Source organism: Columba livia, chromosome 25 (assembly GCF_036013475.1).
Source record: "Columba livia isolate bColLiv1 breed racing homer chromosome 25, bColLiv1.pat.W.v2, whole genome shotgun sequence".
Taxonomy (NCBI): domain Eukaryota; kingdom Metazoa; phylum Chordata; class Aves; order Columbiformes; family Columbidae; genus Columba; species Columba livia.
This window is the reverse complement of record NC_088626.1, coordinates 4,556,826-4,577,969: the sequence shown is the minus strand read 5'-3', so window position 1 is coordinate 4,577,969 and position 21,144 is coordinate 4,556,826. Positions and strand designations below refer to the sequence as shown.

The window sequence follows — 21,144 nt, the reverse complement described above, 5'->3', positions numbered from 1 at the left end:
CTAGGAGAAAAAGCTATTAATGGTAGAAAAGGATGGACACTTGAAATCATTTATTGACAAGTTGCCATGTTTTTCCATCTTGCCCAACACATTTTTATCCTTGTTATAAAGTACAAATGGTTTTCTACTTTTCTGACAACGTTAAAAAAATAGGCTAAAGAGGCAAAATTCCCACTTTGAACCCCCAAATCCTGCTGTAGGGATTCAAAATTCAAACAGACAAGCATAAAACTCAACAGACAGAAAAAATGAACGCGGTGTATCACTTACACTCGACTCCTTTGTCAAACCAACGGAAAGGAATCCCTTGCTCCCGGCTCTTCCTTCGGATCCTGTGACCTCGCTTAACTGATGGGAAGTTTGGTAACACACACAACTCAAAAGGCACTCGAAGGTCACAAGTTCCTGAGCTAAAAGGGGATATATTCCCAATGTTACAGCTGAAACAAGTCACAAAAAATGATGTTTGGAAGGTGGTGGTTGGTTCACGTGAGTGTAGTAAGTGGAATCCTGGCTGAAAGCTGCTGCTGTGTCACAGACTCCAAGGATGGTTAATACAGGTTTTCAGCACATGGAGAATGATAATTCACTTATGAGCATCCTTATGAGCAAATTCACGTGGTATAAAAAGAAAGGGAAATATCTGCCGCAACGTTAAAAAAGTCCAAGAACAAGAAAGAAATGCATGAGTGGGAGATGCAATAAAGGCTTAAAAACCAGCAGGTCTGAAAGTCCGTACAGTTCAATAACTAACAGAAGTTGACAGGCAACATTTACACAGATGTACGTGGCCCTAATGGAAAAGAACCACAAAATAAAGCAGAATATGGAGCTGGTATGTACAAACTAGTTGTTAAAAAACCCAAAAACCAACACAAAACCCACACGTCCTATCACGTGTGCTCCGAATCCCACAGGTAACCTCCTAAGATGTTCACGCAAACCCCCTATTTCCAATTTGGCTCAGTTTTCACCCAGAGAAATCAAAGCGTAACGTTTCCCAAACACGGAATGGCTACTGTCTGAAGATGCGGAACATAAATAAGAATTAAAAAAATAGGGGATAACTAGTTTTGGCCTAGATAATTTCTGATCTTCAGATATGCATAGGAGTATACTAAGGCCATGGATATATCAGCTACAGTGTAAGGCCTTTGTTGTCAGGGCTCTGTGCGTCAGCAAGGCAGGTAACGGAAAGCAGAGAGTCCTACAAGCGCTACTGCGTCCCAATGGAGAGGGCTCAGGGTTCCGAATTCTCCGGCAGCGCCTCACCCTCCGTTTTCTTCTGCGGCGACGTGTACAAGAAGTTACAGCAGATGTAGAGCGGGAAGATGAGGAGCCTGCTGTCCAGGTTCATCACCACCTGCTCCTGTGAAACAAGGGGACATTTGCAGAGTGAGCGACGCGGATCACATAAAACCACATGAGGTTGATACTAACAGTCGTTCTATCATTTTAATTACCATAGGTTAAAAAGCAGGAGATAAACCCCCAAGATAGTAACTCACCTTAAGCAGAGGTTTGATAACGCTAACACTGATAAGATACTTTCAAAATGTTTATAACACTTTGCCCCAGTGCTGCCAACCAAAGAAAATAGAACCGTAGGAAATGGCTGAGCAAACGTCACCTTCGGGCACCCCGGGGAGAAAAGGAGACGACTCTGTCACCAGCAGCTTCGGGAGATTTAACCACCCAGGTTAAATTCCAGTTGGTTGGTAGGAACTGGTTTTACCCCAAGAACTTTGGCCTAGCAAAACTGAAACTTTCTCCTACAGCAAGGATGGCATTTACAAGAACAAGTTTTCTATTACTCACCTTCTACATATCACTGCTGATTAGGAATTAAGAAACTTGATGACCAAGTCTTTCACATTCTTACTAAATTCTGCTGCCACAGAGGTGGAAATGGGCACGTTCTCTTCAGAAAACTCCACTCCTCTCTGAGGCTTTTTGACAGAATAATAACTACCACCCTTGAACAATATGTAGATGTTCTTTTAACTCTTCAGCTTATAATACAAGAGTCTTCAAACAAGCTTCAGATTTGCCTCTAAATAAGCAGGAGGCTGCTGGACACGTTCTGCAGTAACCTCAGCAGCGCTGGGGAAGTCGTCGTCCAGCCGAGCGCGACCCCACAGCAGCACCAACCTCACGGTTATCCACCTTAATGAAACCCACGCTACCCTGCTCTAGTTACACTTCCCAAACCAGCGTTATCTTCCACCACATCTAAAAGGAACGCTTGGAATTCCACATAAGCAATAACAACGAGAAGAGCAACTTATCTTCAAAAGCATTGTTGATTTCTCAGCATTTGTTTCATGCCCTGGACTCCACAATTCAAGTTCAACAGCTCAAAAATCCACAAACATACCTGGTCCTTCTCAAAGGTTAGGATCTGATATCCTGTTGCTCTACTGCAAATGATTTTCCCACTGCTGTCAAAAGAGGCCAGACGTAACCTAGGGATAGAACAACACTTATATTACTTAAATTCCCAGAGCTTAGTTTTTCCAGCTCAGAGAGTTTCTCCCAAGGAGACAGAAGAACGTTTTCAAAGCTTGGCGGCAACAAAATGTAACGCAAGCACGATGGAAAGATGTGGTAACAGGAAGACATTTTAGCATGCACGGCAGGGCCTGCCTGGGTGGGCAGGGTTTACCTGAAGGCGATGTTCCTCCGAGGCTGCAGGCTGACCGACCCGCTGCACGGCTGATTCAGCGTGTTCCGCTTGAAAATGATGTAACGATTGGTGTAAGTAACGAGCAGGTCAAAGCCAAAGTTGAAGCCCGTCCACCGCCAGCAGTACTGAAAAGAAGTAAAAAAATGGGTTCTGACGTGAATAATAAGTGTCACCTCTCCAATAAATCACACTGGGGAGTGGGATTCTCGGCTACAGAGATGTGTGGTGGTTCCTGGATGCTTATTTGGAATATAACACATCTTGGTAGGCAACCATGCACTTTGTGGCCTTTGTCTTGTGTAGTTATCTGTCTGCAAGCTCAGTACCAGCTGCCTTCCAAATGTACAGAAATACATTTAGCACATTTAGTCTGCAAGCGGTGCTGCGTTTGTGAGCAGCACTTCACCACAGGTCCCATCCACGCTCAGCGCGCTCCTGGGAGCACAACAGCCTCACGTTTGGCGACTTCAGTGGGAAACAAATGCATGTTTCCTATATTTTCGCAAGACCTGTTACCTAAAGACACGCACGTGTATATGGAACACATGGGGGTTCTGGCTGTGGCTGTTCCATGTTTTATCTAGAAAGCTGCTTTTTCCAGTTAAAAAGAAAAAGACACCAGTGATCACGGGTATATTTGAGCTGTGTGTATTTCACAGTCTCAAATGACAAGTCATGGCTACATCCCCTCCTTTCACACACTACAGGTTTTGCCAAACATGGACTTGCTTGCAGCCCAAGAACGCAATTAAAACACTAGATCCTTATTCACGGCAAACACGGCAAGTTCTTTCATCCTTCTAGGGAGAGCAAAATAATTTAGCGTACCATCTCCATTACATCTTCTGGATGAAGCTTGACAATTAAGACCTACGTGTTTTGAGAATACAGAACATGCCTAAGACATGTCAGCTCCACACAGGCGTCGCCACGTGCCGTACTTACATCACCGTCCTTTGCAAGTTTTCGACCACACCTCATGCTGTTTCCTTCCATTTCCTCTTCATTTAATTCTTGAGGCCTACAAGAAAAATGCAACTTTAAGGACACTTCAGCTTTGTGTGGTGCTTTAATGCGGGAAAGGTGAACAGAGCGGAGTAAACGGGTCTGACTGTACGACCGACTGTTGTTTGAGCAGAGCTTAGACTGGATGACCTCCCCTTCCTACCTGAGCTGTCCCATGAATATCCAAACACTGCACAAAACCGCAACATAAAGCCGGTCGACACACCTCAGTCAGGTAGGACTTGTACAAAAGAACCTTTCCAGGTAAGAAAATAACAGCCGTTGCAATGAAATAGTCCTCCTAAAAACCACCGAGTCCTTTTAACGTGCAGTGGTGTGAGTGGGGAGCCACAAATAACCACCACCAACAGGGCAGTGCGGAGCAGCCGTGCTGTGAAGAAGCGCCCGCAGATGGTGGAAGGTTTCTCAAGCGGCTGGTTACGCAACTTGGCTATAAAAAGTTTACCCCCAGCAATCACGAAGTGCCACAAGCTCCTGGGTTCTGTCACCCTACACCAACGTGAACTTGTTTCACCCAACAGTTTCCATAGGTGCTTCAATACGCAAGAAAATCTTGCAGAGCCAGCAGGAGTAAAATCGGCCCCGGTTTTCCAGAGGTATGTTACTCACTTTAGATACGATTACATCATTAACCAAATAAGTCACCATTGCCAGGAAGTCTTCAAGTTACACTGAGGAGAAACGCTTCGAGTGAGTATTATAAATCACAATGAAAGGCAACCCCCCCACGCACGTTCAATTAAACCACAATATCAAACAATATCCTTCGAGCAAGAAGGAATGCAGCGTCTGTTCTCTTCCTACAGCACACAGGAACTTGTGGCTACAGCTTTTACGAATAAACTCGGTCTGTGGGCTTTTCACCCCCTTTCTGTAAAAATAAATCCTGAAAGATTAAGTATTTTGTGAATAAGTTAAGCAAATAAGTTAATGACGCTAAGCAAATTCACCCAAGAGCCTCCCATGCGCCTTTTCCACATCTTCTAGCTGAACTGGTTAGCTGACCCAAATTCAGTAATGGTGATAAAAGATTTATTTCTGTTTAATTAGTAACAAATTTTACAAACATTAGTACGTGGTGTTCAGCCAGACATTAGTATTTCCCTCTCTCAGCTCCTCAAGCAGCCTCAGAAGATGCAAAACTCCCAGTTTCAACCACTTGCACTGGCCTAGTGAACAGTCAGGTTACTCTATTTCCCGCTTGAACGTTGCCAAAGAGACTATGAGAGTAGAAGCAATTCCAGTCATGGACTCGAAAGATACGTCTTGCATCTGCCACAGAACAAACTCCAGCCCTTTTAAATGCAAACTACATAGGAGAGAAACGTTTTCTTCTCCTCTCTGAAGTTCTCAAAAGAACAAACCACATCACACATTCCGAAGCAATATCATTTCCATGTTGGCAGGCCTGGCATAAGAAGGTGCAATTCTGCTCTGCACCAGGTGGGATATGAAAATAGAGCCTTAGTGCATCTAAGGCTGCACAGTCTGTCCAGCTTTCTAAGTTTGCACCCTTATCTCTACAGGAAAAAATGTGTTCAGACACTGATAGAGGCAGTGAGGGCGAGAGGAAGGGCAGAGCTGGAGAAGAGATGTTCTCACAAAACCTCAATTCGTTCCCTTTAGCTACAGGTTGGTCAAATGCCCAAAATATCTGCTTTAATACAAAGGAACATTTGCACGTCTTCCCTTCTAAGACACCAGAGCTCGCCAGGCCAAAAAGGGATCTCAGGGCTTCAAATGACATTGATTTTCTCAGAGATCGCTCGCTATGCACTAATGACACTCCAGGCATTATTAACTACAGGGAAGGTCTCCAGGCACCCGTACCCACACCCCCATCTCCACAGAACACCCTGTTCAAAGATAATTAGTCCATTATTGCCTATTAAACAAACAGTAACCTGGATGCCACCTTGAACCAGTTGGTAAACTACTAAAGTCAGAACCTAAGAAATACTGAGAAGAAACACGACGTTTTACTCACTTCTTCCCATCACCATTAATGGAAGAGCTTGGCAATGAATCTCTTACTCCAAAGAGATGCGGGCAAACAGATTCTGCTGCAGAGTAAAATTCCCTCTGCCTGAGATTTTCAGTTTTAGCCGACTTAGAAAAGAAAAAGAAATCCCATACTGCGAAAGAGCAAACTAGACAAGCAAGAAAAACGTGGTGAAATACTCTGCTCGTTCTAAAAGGCACTGAAATCATCAGCCCTGTAGTTGAACGTGAAAGTTGCTCCTTTAAAAGCTGGTACGATCCCCACCATCTTCGCCGCAGTTTTCTATGAAGCTGACAGTTCAAATGCTCTCACTGTGTTACAGTGAGCTACCAAAAGACATCAAAAAAGCAAATATACAGTCTTATCTTGTGTCAGAATTTTTATGACTATGTTAATACTCATTTTCACATTAACTGTGCTTCCCATACAAGCACAATCTACAACCATCTACTATCAGATACGTCAACGACAGCATTACAAGAAAAATCTTCCCAAAACGATAGTATCAGAAACAAGCTGCGACCACCTGACATTAATCTTGAGGAGCTAAATGATGAGATCACAATGATGTACTTCACCACCTCCTGAACGCTGCTATGGCCAAAGAGAACCACTTCTTCAAAATCCTCCTTATTCAAAGAGTTCTGGGGATTTTTTAATGCTATAATAACATCAAAAGGAAGTAATTAAGGAATATTTCCTATATAATACACCATTATGCCACAGGATGCTAAAGCATAAGCTGTTTCAAAACACAACTGTCTCTATTTAACAACAGGTCTGTTGGTGGCTGGTCGTTCAATAACAATCCAGCCAAAACCTCCACCTGGCAAATCCTTAACCACCCACTGCCGGAGAAGCGCATCAGGAACATCCATTGTTCACCACGAAGGAAGAGGAGGGATTTGTAACTCTGCTGAGCGCTGCACGGCCTCTGCCTCAAACCAGGACAGCGTTTTCAGATTGCAATTAATAAGTGAACCTACCACCGCAATCAAACACGCTCGTCTTCAGAACGGCAAACAGTGGGCTAACAGAACTGATGGAAGAAAATAAAGAAGCTGGTTTATCAGTATTTGAAATGTAACAAACGTTTTTCAGCTTCCTGACCCGACATTTATTCTCCACAAAGCACATGAAGAACCATGAGAGAGGATAAAGGCACAAACAGCTCCCCCAGTCACATTTTGGCAGAGGTTTGGTATTTAGAAAGTGATTAAGGGACCTGGCTCAAAGCAACATGGCAAAAAGCAAAGCAGAAGGAAACAGTTTGTGATCACACATGTACATGTGACATATGTTAAATCAACGTCCAAGCCTGATAACCCGTGTGGGGCACAGGCTGAGGACGCCCAGCTACGCCTTCCACACAAACACCAGTGGAGCCACCTGCAAATCTTTGAAAGGGCACAGAAACACGGTCATTCTCATGGAGTTTTCTCAATGGCAATGCAACGCCAACAGTACAGCAAGGAGAACACACAGTATAACTGAGGGCACAGGGTCTTAGAAGGGGAGGATGTGCTGCCAGGGAAGGGCCGGAGGTGCTGGCAGTGCAGAGAGCTGCCAAAAAAACACAGCGGGAAATTCAAAGGGAATAAGGCAAACAGGTCACAGGGTGCTGGGCCCTGCTAGGTGCTGGACCCTTGGTCACCGGCTGGGAGGCTGGGATGGGAGAGGCAGGAACAAAGGTTTGCATGGAGTGTGGGGGAAAGGGACCTGGGGGTCCTGGGGACAGCAGGGTGACCATGAGCCAGCGCTGGGCCCTTGTGGCCAGGAAGCCAATGGTACCTGGGGTGGGTTAGAAGGGGGTGGTCAGTAGGTCAGAGAGGTTCTCCTGCCCCTCTGCTCTGCCCTGGGGAGACCACACCTGGAATATTGTGTCCAGTTGTGGCCCCTCAGTTCCAGCAGGACAGGGAACTGCTGCAGAGAGTCCAGCGCAGGGCAACAAAGATGCTGAAGGGAGTGGAGCATCTCCCGGGTGAGGAAAGGCTGAGGGAGCTGGGGCTCTGGAGCTGGACAAGAGGAGACTGAGGGGGGACTCATTCATGTTTCCAGATATCTAAAGGGGGAGTGTCAGGAGGATGGAGCCAGGCTCTTCTCGGTGACAACCAGTGATAGGACAAGGGGGCAATGGGTGCAAACTGGAACACAAGAGGTTCCACTTAAATTGAGAAGAAACTTGTTCCTGGTGAGGGTGGCAGAGCCTGGCCCAGGCTGCCCAGGGGGGTTCTGGAGTCTCCTTCTGTGCAGACATTCCAACCCGCCTGGACACCTTCCTGTGTAACCTCATCTGGGTGTTCCTGCTCCATGGGGGGATTGCACTGGATGAGCTTGCCAGGTCCCTTCCAACCCCTGACATTCTGGGATTCTGTCATCCTGCATGAACAAAAAATGTCAAATTGCCTCCACGCACCGCCAGCTCCTGCCCAGCTTGCCCAGGGTAGCAGGACCATAAGGCTCCTTCCCACCTGCAGCACTTTTCTTAAAGCTGTCCCTAAAACACAAGGCTAATAAGTTACTCTGTCACAGCCTCAACACATATTTCAAGGCAAAGCACCGGTGAGAAGCATTAACCAACGTAAAAGAGAATACAGAATATCCCTCCCCCGTGTTCACCTCTGGTCGCGTTATACAAGTTTCCTATAGTTCTGCTGTTCAAAGGAGATCAGCCAGTCCAGGGGAACAGATGGTTCCTCAGAGAACAGCGGAGTTGAAACCCCCTGATTTGTGCTTCCCCCCCCACTCCTCTTAATGTGAACTCCAAAGGTTAATCATGTCAGTATTTATACGAGAGGAAGGTTTCTAATTTAAGAAAGAAATAAAGGAAAGCCTGTAATATACCTACCCAATATCATTGTCTTGTTCTGCTCTGAGCATGGCAAACCACTGCTGTTTGTAAACAGAGGACAGCCATTCTAAAATTAAAAAAAAATAAATAAGCTTGGCGTTGTCTTTGGAGCTGGGAATGGGGATATTCATAAACATTTGAAATACAGAAATAAAACAACATTGAAACAATAAGGTTACACATTAACTGGATGGCCTGTGCAAACCCACCACTTGTGTTATTCATCTCCAGGCCTCAACTCGCAAGCAGCGGCACAGATAAAACCAACACCTAACGCTCAGTAACTCAGGACCACGCTCGTCTCATGGAGCATTCGCCATTGCCAGAAGTGATGCAACTCAACCCGTTTTCTCAGCGCGCAACGTTCTGTTTTGCCAAGGAGCTTGTTAACGAGCTTGTTAACGAGCTCCTGGGAGAAGATGATGATTTCTGAATCCCCAACAGGATTCTACACAAGTTAAACAAGAAGAAAACAGAACCAAAGGATAAAGGAAACAGAGACTTATCACAGATACGGTGAAAACGAACAGAAATTGTCCCCTACTGGGAATAAACATAAATCATGTCTTCCTGTGAGAACACCATAAAGATTTTATCGGCTGTATTAATTTAACAGTTGCAACCAAGAGATAAATCAGAACAAAAACTTACAGCTTGCAAGTCAGTTACACAAAAGGGATCACAGGGACCCAAAAGCACAGTGTGTAAGTTCTTCTCAGTGGAGATAACGACCAGGGGCAAGTACACAAGGTCACGTACGAGAACAAACTCAACAGGGATGGCAGGAGCAGTGCGAATCACTGTTAGCACAAAACCACACCAGGTGGGTGATGAAGGTGATAGAGGGAGAGGGGAGATCACAGCGCTGAGATCTCCCTGCAAGTCCCAGATGCAAAAATTAAACCCAGGCCTTGCCCTGCTAACCCTGGAGTAAAGATTCAGACTGAGACAGGGCCAAAATGGGCATTAACCAAAGCACAGCTGGAAGTATAAAAATGAGTTAAGGAAAACCGCACAGGGAAGGAACAGAGAACGGATGTGCTAGAAGGAAGAAAATAACCAAAATCAGGACATAGAGCATCTTCTCTAGTTTTGTACATGTACATATCTATTTAATACACCATATTCCAACTGCAGCTGAACAATGAACACTTGGCTAGAATGACTGCTCTCTCTTATATCTCTTCTATGCAAACAAGAACTCCTAATATAGTATTGCAGTTTTCTCCTGCAGGTCCTTGAGAACAATTTCACCTACAATAATCTAAGAGGTTTCCACTACAATACAAACCACCCAGCAATTCCACCTGTGCAGACCTGGGTGCGGTGCAAATCACCTGAAATCCTGGATGCTGGCAGCCAGTAACCTTTGCAAAAGCTTTTTATTTCTTTTATTATTATTAATCAGTGGTAGAACAAACACATCAGATACTCTTCCTGCCCTAACCACACACTCACAAACTCTCATTGCTCTACTTTCCCTCTGTACGACTACAAATCAACCCTGTATCAGCGTTGAAAGAGAAAACATCTTGCTCTCCAGCACCTTGTGAACTATGCAAAAATGATACGTTCTCTCTAAAAAGCACAAGCAAATCAGCCTCAAAGTTGCCATTAATCTTGTAACAATTTAAGGAAAACATAGATAGAAGGCTTCTGGGTTTAGTGTGGGCACAATTTATTCATGGGAGAACACTAAGGGAACGCTGCCCACGGCAGTGCCGATAACAGCAGCAACACTGACAAGGAAATCAAGCGCAGTACTAAACATTTCTGGTTTGCAATATCTTATTCACATGCTGACAAAGCCACTTTGCACGGAAATAACCCACAGTTCTCCTATATCATTAAAGATCTAAAGGGTCCTTCACCCCAAGTTAACTTATTTTTTATTACAGAATAAAACTGTACACTTGGGTTACAATCTGTGCCAATCCCAATCTTAAACAAGATGGATTATATTTACTTTACACATCAGTTAAGCACATAAAATCTCACACGTCCAAGATGAGATCTCTTTTTCCGCGTTGTTTTGTGTGTCACACAAAACGTTTTCCCTCGCTCAAGGTCCAAACCTGCCCCATCTACTGGACACAAGGGATGGAGCATCACCAGCGCACGGCTCGCAGCTCTGAGCAATGCGCTGCCTCCACCTGCTGTTCAAACAGCACTTGGAATAGACATTTCAGCACAGGATAACCAAATTCCTTCATATTTTACTTCGAAGCAGCGCAGAAGGCATTCTCCATCTCTTACGGTATTAATTTAAACCAGAACCGGGAGGAGGAAAGCCAGGACATTCAAGCAGTGGGAACTGTCCGCTTGCGCTCATGAGATGGACAGATTTCTAGCGAGGAAAGGACGTCACCCCCTCCCCACAGGTACCCCCATCGCAGAGTCACAATTCAGGTTTTGACAGCCACGTTCTTCGAGAATTTCAGAGCGAAAGAGCTGCTCAAGGTTGTCCAGACATTCAGCTACAAAGAGCAATCAAGCCATTATTTGTGGAACAGACAGGGTACAGCAGGACGACTCACACATCATCTTAATGGCAAGGAAAGGGTTTCAAAAGCATCTAACAATTTGCTCAGGCTCTAAAGAAATATCCTGAAGAGTCTGTTTTGGCATTATACCATAGTTGTGTTGACATCTATGGCAGCATAGAAGGAAAAGCCAATATGAGATGAAAAAGAAATTAAGTTTATAGGAAGAGAGCAACGTAACTCAAAGGGTAAATTATTTATGTGTGACAAGAGTCCCAAGTGACCCCCAAGGCTACAGATGACAAGAACACAGATGTCAAGGAGTTACAAATAGGAGTGATAAACAGCTCAAAGAAGCAGGGTTGATTTTGGCAATTACACCTAAAACCAGACATCAGAGGCATAGATGAATGGACAGCTACAGCATGGACAGAAATAAATAGCAAAGCTGTGTATGTGAGAGCTAAGGAAAAACCCAAAACACAACAAACACCCACAAACCAAAAATACCCCAAACTGTCAGAGAGTTAAGATGCCAAATTCAATGCTAAGGTTCAACTCTGACAAGGGAACCCTGAACAGAGTGAAATACGGAGGGAGGACAGCAGGAGCCAAATTCAAAGGCAGAGCATGAGGTGTCCGAACACTGAGACAGGGAGCACAACTCGCTCTGAAAAGTAAAAATGAATTTAAAAAACAAAAGGAAAAAGAAGGAGGTGCAGGTGTTTCACATGATAAAAGACATGAATGAGAGTGGAAAAACATTTTCAAGCACGAGCCCAACATGAGAATTCATGTCCAGCCTTCCTCATGTATCAGCAGCCAGGTTTACAGAGCTTCCAAGCAAAGAATAAACCAGCTCTGAACTCAGACTTGAGCAGAGAGATGAGAATGGGCGTTTTTATTGTTTAGTGGTAATATAATGTTAATAGCAGTATTCTGTAATAATATTAAATGGCATTTCACCCCATGGGCTCCAAAAAGCACCAGGACCTAGAATGAGGGTGTATTTTACATAAGTCCAAAAGCAAATAAAAGGACAAGAGCAGAATACATAAATACCCTTTCTCCTCCAAAAACATCCTAAGTATCTGTTACTAAATAACACTTGTCTTTGAAGACGGGAGAAGAGTTCACAGCATTTTCATTTTTAGGTGTTGTTCCAAATCCTATCAAAAATTACCCAGCTCTTTTTAGAAAGCTAATGGCTAGGAAACAGCTGAGTCACAGAGAGTCTTGCTCTCTTAAAAGGAAAAGTTTTTGGGGTTTTTTTGCACTTAAAGTCTGGTAATGTACTAAATATTGATTATAGAGTATTTTGATAAACTGACTGATCAACACAACGCTTAACGCACCTACGTGTGTGCCTATTAAGACTGTTATGCATGTAAATTTAATATTCAGCCTCTGCTGAACCTTCAGCCACAACTGAGATGTTGGAGATAAACACAAGAGCGATAAGACCAGTTGATCTGCTGGGAAAGGCCCACAAAGCCGGCTCAGCCGCGCCTTCACTCACCTGGGGGTATCAGGGAATCTCTCTCCACAATTCTGGCTGATGCCAAATCACTGACGATATATGGCAACCTTAAGTGTGTGAACACCGGCAGGAACGCGCTCCCCTGTTCTGATTCCAGGAACGCAACGTCACCCTCAAAATCTGTAAGACACAGCGCCTGTGTTATCATTTCTTTTCCTAAAGGTTTTCCAGATCCTGTTTCTATTTGAGATTGAGGTTTAACTTGGTGATCAGATGCAGTTATTACGGCCAGGCAAAACACGTTTTGCAGCTAAAAATTAAGAAATTCCTTACATTCAAGTCCCTTCAGCAGAAATGTTAGGCCAAATTTGAATTATACTAGTGTCTTCCACTGAGAGGGCAACAAAAGCTTATCCTAACTGAACAACAGCAGAAACAACAAAGCACAAATAGCGATGACGTCTGCTCACTTGAAAATATGTGGACAAAACAGTGGCAAAGCTCTCAGGTTCCAGTATAAGTCGGGGAATGACCTATTAGAGAGCAGTGTAGGGGAAAGGGACCTGGGGACAGCAGGGTGACCATGAGCCAGCACTGGGCCCTTGTGGCCAGGAAGCCAATGGTACCTGGGGTGGGTTAGAAGGGGGTGGTCAGTAGGTCAGAGAGGTTCTCCTGCCCCTCTGCTCTGCCCTGGGGAGACCACACCTGGAATATTGTGTCCAGTTGTGGCCCCTCAGTTCCAGCAGGACAGGGAACTGCTGCAGAGAGTCCAGCGCAGGGCAACAAAGATGCTGAAGGGAGTGGAGCATCTCCCGGGTGAGGAAAGGCTGAGGGAGCTGGGGCTCTGGAGCTGGACAAGAGGAGACTGAGGGGGGACTCATTCATGTTTCCAGATATCTAAAGGGGGAGTGTCAGGAGGATGGAGCCAGGCTCTTCTCGGTGACAACCAGTGATAGGACAAGGGGTAATGGGTTCAAACTAGAACACAGGAGGTTCCACTTAAATTTGAGAAGAAACTTCTCAGTAAGGGTGACAGACACTGTAACAGGCTGCCCAGGGAGGTTGTGGAGTCTCCTACTCTGGAGACATTCAAAACACGCCTGGACACCTTCCTCTGTAACCTCATCTGGGTGTTCCTGCTCCAGCGGGGAAACTTGACTGGATGAGCTTTCCAGATCCCTTCCAATCCCTAGCATTCTATGATTTGGTGGTGTTGAGAGCCTGCTGGAAAAGGGGAGAATGCTTGGAAGTGAAGGAAGACTGTTGTATTTTAATCTAACCCACATCTTCCCCAAAGCAAGGCCGTGCTGATCAATCCTACCTTTCATACGCTTGGCAAACCAGGCATCAGCTTCAGCGAGGAGTTGTTTCAAAGAGCCGTTCCAAGAAGGCACTAGCTGGAGGAACATCCACTAAGTCAAACAAACGAACTCAAGTTAATTGAAGTTGTCAGGTAAGTAACACATGTACTATTAAAGAGCCGTTTTCATAATGCATTAATTCCTACAAAGATTCCAATACTCTAATAAATACTTTTGGTAAATACCAAAAAGGGTAAAACTCTCATAATGTTACTATTGATGAGTTCAACTTGATAAAGCCCCAGTCAGCCCCTTTGCCACACACCTTTTTGAGAGCAGTATACACATCCATTTCCACTTGCATTACAAACAGGTTAGAAGAGCTAATCAGCTGTTTCATGAGGTTTATGCTGGAGAAAAAAAGAGAAGAAAATGATAAGACTTCTACGAGACAGTACAGATAACACCAAGCAACAAGCTAAGTAACAACCAACCACCAAGAACCTGGAAACTTATTCATAGTGCGTTATATACTCTGAAATAAATTGTACTTCAACACTGAACGTTAATTGAAGCCCGAATACCTGAGTTCTTTGAAGAGTTCAACACTCTGGTGAGTCATCAGGTTATTCAAGAGCCATTCAAGGCACCTGCATTAAAAGCAAGGAATTAATACCTTCATCTTTTTCTCATGTATGTCAACATTCCTGCAACAGTTGCTCAGGCTCACAAAGCCTGGGTAGGTACCGCACAATTTTGAAATAACATGAGACATGAATGCAGAAAAATATGCAAAAGAGTTATTACAAAAACAAAGTTTACCCCAAAATTTTCTGAAGCTTTTAAAGTGGCATTTAGTTTCTCTCAGGGTACAGTGCAAGCTAAATCCAAAGTAATGCCACAAAAAGCATTGAGAACACACTCGCTCCCAGCAGAAGGAAACAGTTTCCACTAACCTCGGCATTCTGCTCCCAAATGTGTAATTATCCCTCCTAATTAAGATAAAGTTAAGCTTAAGTTCTGCTTATTAAAGCAGCTTTACGATAAAACAGTCAATGATCACAAGTATTATTTCACTGTCGCACTGAAGACCAAACATATTGTCTTTACTGATGTAATTAATTCATCCACAGCACAGGCCAATCAATCTACTATAATCTACACCAATTTGAAGGTAATTGATTATAGTAGAAATTCAAAAACTAAATAGAAGGAGAACCCAAGCCAGATAGCTCTTAAAAACCAACAACTTGGGCATTATTTTAGTGTTTGTAAATTCACACTTTTAATTAGCAGCATACAAAGCAGCTTGGAGAAAGTAATTCTTACTTTTTCTTCACAGAGTCTAACCCGTACGTCTCCGCTGAATTATAATAACCACAGACGGTTTTTGCATTAATGGTTTCCTTCATTGTTTCACCACATCGCTGGATTAAGCCATCCTGCGGGGAGGAGAAAACCCACAAATATTCAACGTTTTAATTTACTAACAGGATACGTCAAAGATTGTGCAGTTCATACAAATGTTCATGCCCAAACAATTACCCAAGTCACGCTGGCTACAGTGACCTACGCTACGCGATCCAGAAAATTTAAAGCAATCTTCCTCAGAGAAGTACATTTTTCTTAAGAATATATCACATGAAAGAAATAAATACCCTCAGGGTAGAACAAATGAGCTGTTAAAACATATTTTATTCTACTCCTAGATAGGATTCTCAAAGCAAAACTTAATATTACAACTGAATCTTAGTCACGGCATCTTAAAACAAAACGACTGCGTTACGCTTGGGTCTGAAGAGATGATTCATTGCTCTGGATGAAACAGTGCACACGTGTGAGTATATATGAACTGTTATCTTTATGTAAAAAGAAAACATAAAGATACAGCAGACATGTTACTTACGAGCTGCAGCATGCAGGCTGCTGCTAGAAGCGCAACGACTCGGCTGGGTTTTATTAAGACATCATCTCTGTACAGTGAACCAAAAGCCACCTGGAGAGCTGAAAAGACACAAGTATCAAACAAATATGGGACGTGGAGTACAGATAACTAAGAGAATCCTTAAATAGAAACAAACCGCACCAGTGCTCGGGATAAAAAGCCCAAGCACACACATAAGCTGCAAACGCAGACCACGGCGTTAATCGATAAAATACAGTTCTTTTCACTATTTAAGCAAAATATTCACCTTAAACAGTCACCAAGACATGGGACGGGGCAACGTGGAGAGTGGGAAAACTCGATCAAAAGCACCTAAACCTCGTGATCCTCCCCTGCCACTGATCACTGGTGTAATGTTGAGATATCGCTACGATGCTACAAGTTCCTTTGTGATTCTTCTGGACAACACAACTTCTTCACTCCACGATGCTCAGAGCCATAAAAACCACTCTGCCCAGTCCCACTGCGTCTGAGTTCAACTCCACTGGTGACCCCAGTCAAGCTCAAAACTGAATGAGCACAGAACTCATTCTCTCAAGTTTCTTATTTAGTAGTTTGAAAATTATTCTTTAAAAATGTATTTTTTTTCAGTTATTTTTGGTCAGGTTCAGCTTTGCCTCTATGTTCAGTGTTTATGTTAAAATAAAAGCTTCCCACTTACCTTCTATATCGATATTTTGGTCAGGAATCTCCAACTCTATGACGTTCATATTAGATTCTTTCCAAGATCCGCTGAACATACTGGAAAAGTAGCCTGACTATATGAGGGAAGATGAGAGCAAAACAACTCGAGTGAGAGATTTCATTCAGATGAAGATGGTCAAAAGCAGCACATGGAACGAAAAATCGTTAATATTTACCTTTACGCAGAGCAAAATGTATTAAAGGAACCATTCACAAGCTAAAACATTCTGACATACTTGAGAAAGGGCTAATTGTAGTTGCTCTATTTCTGAAGGTGGAAACGTGTATAGAAAATTTGGACCATGTGTCTGTAATCAGAGTAACTAAAGAGCTTTAAAGGGCTAGAAAAGCCACATAAGCTCTTTTCCTACAAACCACACCACCAATGGGGATATAATTAGTCCAAGAATTAGGTCCTTAATGTTATCAGTGGACAACAAATCCTGCAGGCATTAGGAAATGCCAGGTTGGGTATTGGGGGAAAAGAAAATAACAGGCATGCAAGACATACAAATTAATGTACAAGGTTGTAGTCTCATACCAAGGACACATACACATACACCATTTATGTAAATATACCTTTTATTATAAAGTGTAAGGCATATAAAACTAGAATTTGATAGGTTTCCATCCCAATGAAGTGAAATACACTGCTCTACTAGGATTCATGATTTTCCTTCTCAGCAGCAGATGTGCCCATTATGAGATGCTATCACTCACTGAAGTTTACCTGAGAGATCAAAAAAATAAAGTCTATTTGTACAGCACCATATTCCCTGACCCCTTAACTCAGCATTTCAACCCAGGGTGGCAAATCAAATCAAAATCAAAATTGCATTTTACGTTATGTAAATATTTCTATACCTCCAACACATCCCCTAACTCCGATGACACACAACACGCTGCTCTCAAAACCATGACCATATTCATCGTACCAGTCCTCATGAGGCCACCTTAGCTTTGCCAGGAGGATCGACTCCTCGATTTGCTGAGAATTCATCATTTTAGTAAAGAGCATCAGCAAAAGGAAACCCTCTGTTTCTCCCGTTTGCTGCTCACGGGTAGGGCAGCACCCCACTGCCCTTTACCAAACTAAACACAGGCACGGAGACTCGGGAAGCGGAAACATTCAGAGCGAGTTATTCTGCTCAACAAGCCAGAAACGGAGTCAAAATTTCATTTAAGAGTCATTTAACTTCCAAAATATTTTACCTATAGTAACACAATTCCAACGACAGAGCATGAATCGAAACAGAGCAATTAACTCGAGCACATTTCATCTCACGAGAACATTGCTTGTACAAGGCCCCTACAAAACAAATCCTCACTTTTCAAAGCCTGTTATAAAGCATCCATGGAAGCGATTAATAATCAGTTGTAGTCACCAGCCCACTAGCTTCACAAACTTGAGACGCAGCAACAACAGAATCGCAACAATTAATAACGCCATCGCCGACCGGCCTAAGGAGGCATCAGCAATGGGCCCACCCTGTTGATGCTGCACAGCCCAAGTCTGACTGTCCAACCCATTTATATCCCCCCTTCGTTAAATCAAGCGTGATTAACGCTGTATCTGCAGCGTCCTCTTTGGTCACACACACCCACTGCTCAACCTTGGGCTAGACACAAGTGATTTTCCTGCCCTTGTTTTATGCTCTGTAAAAGGTTCTAACACATGCAAAAATAAAGGGCTTTTTCCTACAAGAAAGCAATGAAAGCAGCCAACGCAAGGAATTGTTTTACCTGCACTGTGATCATGGCTTTTACACAACAAAATCAAGAATTCATTTCTACCATCACTTATTACACCATAGAAAACGTGTTCAAACTGCTGAGTGTCTCACAGCGCCATCTGCGCCCTGTAACACACAGAATCATTTTGGTTGGACTAGACCCTTTACATCAAGTCCAACCGTAACCCAATTCTAGCGCTAAACCATGTCCCTACAAACCTCATCTACGCATCTTTCAAACATAAAACTGCTTTGTGTTTGCCTACAGCTACCAAAGTGCACGTTTTCAGGTATGGTACCTCATCTTACGTCCTCTTCCTGCTTCAAATAAATTGCTTCCAAGGTCAGACTCCACTATAACGTCAGCAGCACAAGTGAATTAGACATTTCAACACAAACCCATGGTTTCTCCCCACTTCTGTCCCAGGACAAGCAATAAAGGGAACAGTCAGTAAAGATAACTGCACCTCTTCACTCCCAAAGAGTAACACAAAGAACATCACCTTCATAGAAGTCCAAAATAAAACAGTGGTAGAAACAGCATCTTTTTTGCAGGTATGCACTAAGATGTGTTCCTTTCCAGAGCTTCTATGCACACCCTCCTCAAGAAATAACAAATACACCAATTTCCATGAAGAAATAACAAATAGAGAGACCCAGCTCCAGCAATTTCACTTCAGGTTCCTACACCCAAGTACCAACAAACAGTAAAACTGAACCGGGCCAGCACATGTTTTACAAATTCATTCTGGAAGCGCCTTCTTCGCTCTGCAATAACATTAACATCGCAGAAGACTCTCGGTCATTTGTTTAGCAAACACGAATGTGTTCTCAGGACATCAAAAGACAGTTTTCAGGGCTGTTTGCACAACGGATGTGCCAAGGTTAAGATGAGTAGATTAAAACAAATTAAATAGTGACAGAAGTGAAGAAACTTTTCAAACAGGAAGCTCCAGCTACACTTCCTAACGTTACTATCAAAAGCACAACACAAGCAGTTTAACTGTTTGCATCCACAGAAAGAGTGAGAAGTCAAAAATATAAGGAAAAAGAGAAAAAAAAAGTCTCATCACAACATTTACCAGGTATTATTTTATTAAAAAGAGTTTCTATTGTAATAAATAGGTTGCTTACCTGACGCAAATATACCTTATGCAAGTTCCACTCCTCTCCCAGGGCACAAATTTTGATATCGCTGTTCTCGCCATTCAGAAACAGAGTCTGATAAATATACTTAAAAGTGCTTTTCAGTTTTTTCCTACACAAAAAAAGGCAAACAGAGATACACTCCTTCAATTTTTCCTGTTCCAGAAGCAGCATTAACACACACCACAGGGTATTTTTCTCCCTGCCCCCACGGTTCCCCCACTCACAGAATCCCAGAATGTCAGGGGTTGGAAGGGACCTGGCAAGCTCATCCAGTGCAATCCCCCATGGAGCAGGAACACCCAGATGAGGTTACACAGGAAGGTGTCCAGGCGGGTTGGAATGTCTGCACAGAAGGAGACTCCACAACCTCCCTGGGCAGCCTGGGCCAGGCTCTGCCACCCTCACCAGGAACAAGTTTCTTCTCAAATTTAAGTGGAACCTTTTGTGTTCCAGTTTGCACCCATTACCCCTTGTCCTGTCACTGGTTGTCACCGAGAAGAGCCTGGCTCCATCCTCCTGACACTCCCCCTTTAGATATCTGGAAACATGAATGAGTCCCCCCTCAGTCTCCTCTTGTCCAGCTCCAGAGCCCCAGCTCCCTCAGCCTTTCCTCACCCGGGAGATGCTCCACTCCCTTCAGCATCTTTGTTGCCCTGCGCTGGACTCTCTGCAGCAGTTCCCTGTCCTGCTGGAACTGAGGGGCCACAGCTGGACACAATATTCCAGATGCACTCTCCCTCTTTTACTGCAGTTGCTGCCGGGACCTTCCAAAGCCAATAAGAAGCGCCCCCCCTCAGACCCACCTCACACCAAACCCTTCTTGTCTCTGCACAAGCCCCTGAAACGCGCTCAATCCCCGAGTGTCCCCGTCTCAGCCCCACCACCCGTCCCTCAGCACCGCGGGGACAGCCCTCACAGACCCGCAGCCCTCACAGACCCGCAGCCCCGGACCTGCGCGGGGTGTTGAGCAGCCGCTCCTCCCGCTCGGCCTCGCTATCGCTGTCGCTGTCACCGGGCCCCTCGGCCCCGCCGCGCTTCCTCTTGCCGCCCCGGCCGTCGCCGTCTCCGGCCGCCCCATCGCCGCGCGCGGGGCTCGCCCGCCCCCTCAGCACCCGGCTGCTCAGCGAGCCCATCGCCGCTCCAACGCCGCCGCCGCCGCTTCCTCATGGGGCCGCCCGGAGCGGAGCAGCGACAGCGACGCCTCAGCAACTGCCGGTGGCGGCCATGGCGGCGCCTGCGCGGGAGCGGCGGGGGCGCATGCGCAGGGGCGGTGGCTGCGTTCTGCGCATGCGCGGGGGCGCTGTGGCCGGTCCGGGGCATCGTGGATCGCGGTGCTGCCGGCAGGTCCCGGTGCTGCCGGTGGGATCGCGGATCCCGGTGCTGCCGCGGGGTCCCGGTGCTGCCGGAAAACCCCAAACCGCGACCCGGTGTCGGGCCCCGGCTGCTCCGCAGCTCTGCGGGGCGGGAGGAGCTGTCGGGGGGACTCAGCGGGGTGAGCCCGGCACGGGATACACGGACCGGCTGGGGAGGGACCGGGGGAGCCGCAGAAATGATCCGAAGCTTTGAGGAGAAGCTGCTAAATTAATCTATATTGTGATTAAGTTGCAAAGGACCTACCCATTGCAGGAAACAATTGTTTTGCAAATATAATAGGTTCAGGCAGGATCTCTCAGCAAACCAACTTTTTAAGTAATGATATTGCAACACCGTGTGTTCTACCTAAAGGTAAAAATCCCCTGCTTATATCCCCCCAAAATCCCGGCTGCAATTTCCCTCCCCTGTTCCCCATTGGTTGGTACTTCAG

At 44.8% G+C, this 21,144-nt stretch overlaps 1 protein-coding gene across 2 annotated transcripts; it reads right to left on the bottom strand.

The window, feature by feature from the left end:
- Positions 1-35: 35 nt before the first annotated feature.
- GMCL1 (germ cell-less 1, spermatogenesis associated) lies at positions 36-20,592 on the bottom strand. 2 transcript variants are annotated; one of them, XM_065041118.1, is made up of 14 exons: positions 20,292-20,592; positions 19,326-19,449; positions 16,436-16,532; positions 15,736-15,833; positions 15,159-15,271; positions 14,414-14,479; positions 14,155-14,239; positions 13,850-13,940; positions 12,568-12,708; positions 8,563-8,632; positions 3,632-3,707; positions 2,666-2,811; positions 2,378-2,465; positions 36-1,369 (listed from the first exon to the last, which is right to left on the bottom strand). In XM_065041118.1, exons 1-14 carry the CDS (start codon positions 20,471-20,473, stop codon positions 1,241-1,243), a joined length of 1,506 nt encoding a protein of 501 aa, XP_064897190.1. In that variant the 5' UTR covers positions 20,474-20,592; the 3' UTR covers positions 36-1,240. The 2 variants fall into 2 exon arrangements, with proteins under 2 accessions (XP_064897190.1, XP_064897192.1); XM_065041120.1 differs by having other exon boundaries at positions 19,341-19,449.
- Positions 20,593-21,144: the final 552 nt, after the last annotated feature.

Coding starts and splice junctions, on each gene's coding strand:
- GMCL1 (XM_065041118.1), bottom strand. CDS start 20,473: ATGGGCTCGCTGAGCAGCCGGGTGCTGAGGGGGCGGGCGAGCCCCGCG. Junction 14,480..15,158: donor TTAGACTCTGTGAAGAAAAA/GTAAGAATTACT, acceptor CTTTTAATGCAG/GTGCCTTGAATGGCTCTTGA. Junction 1,370..2,377: donor TAACCTTTGAGAAGGACCAG/GTATGTTTGTGG, acceptor CTTGTTTCACAG/GAGCAGGTGGTGATGAACCT.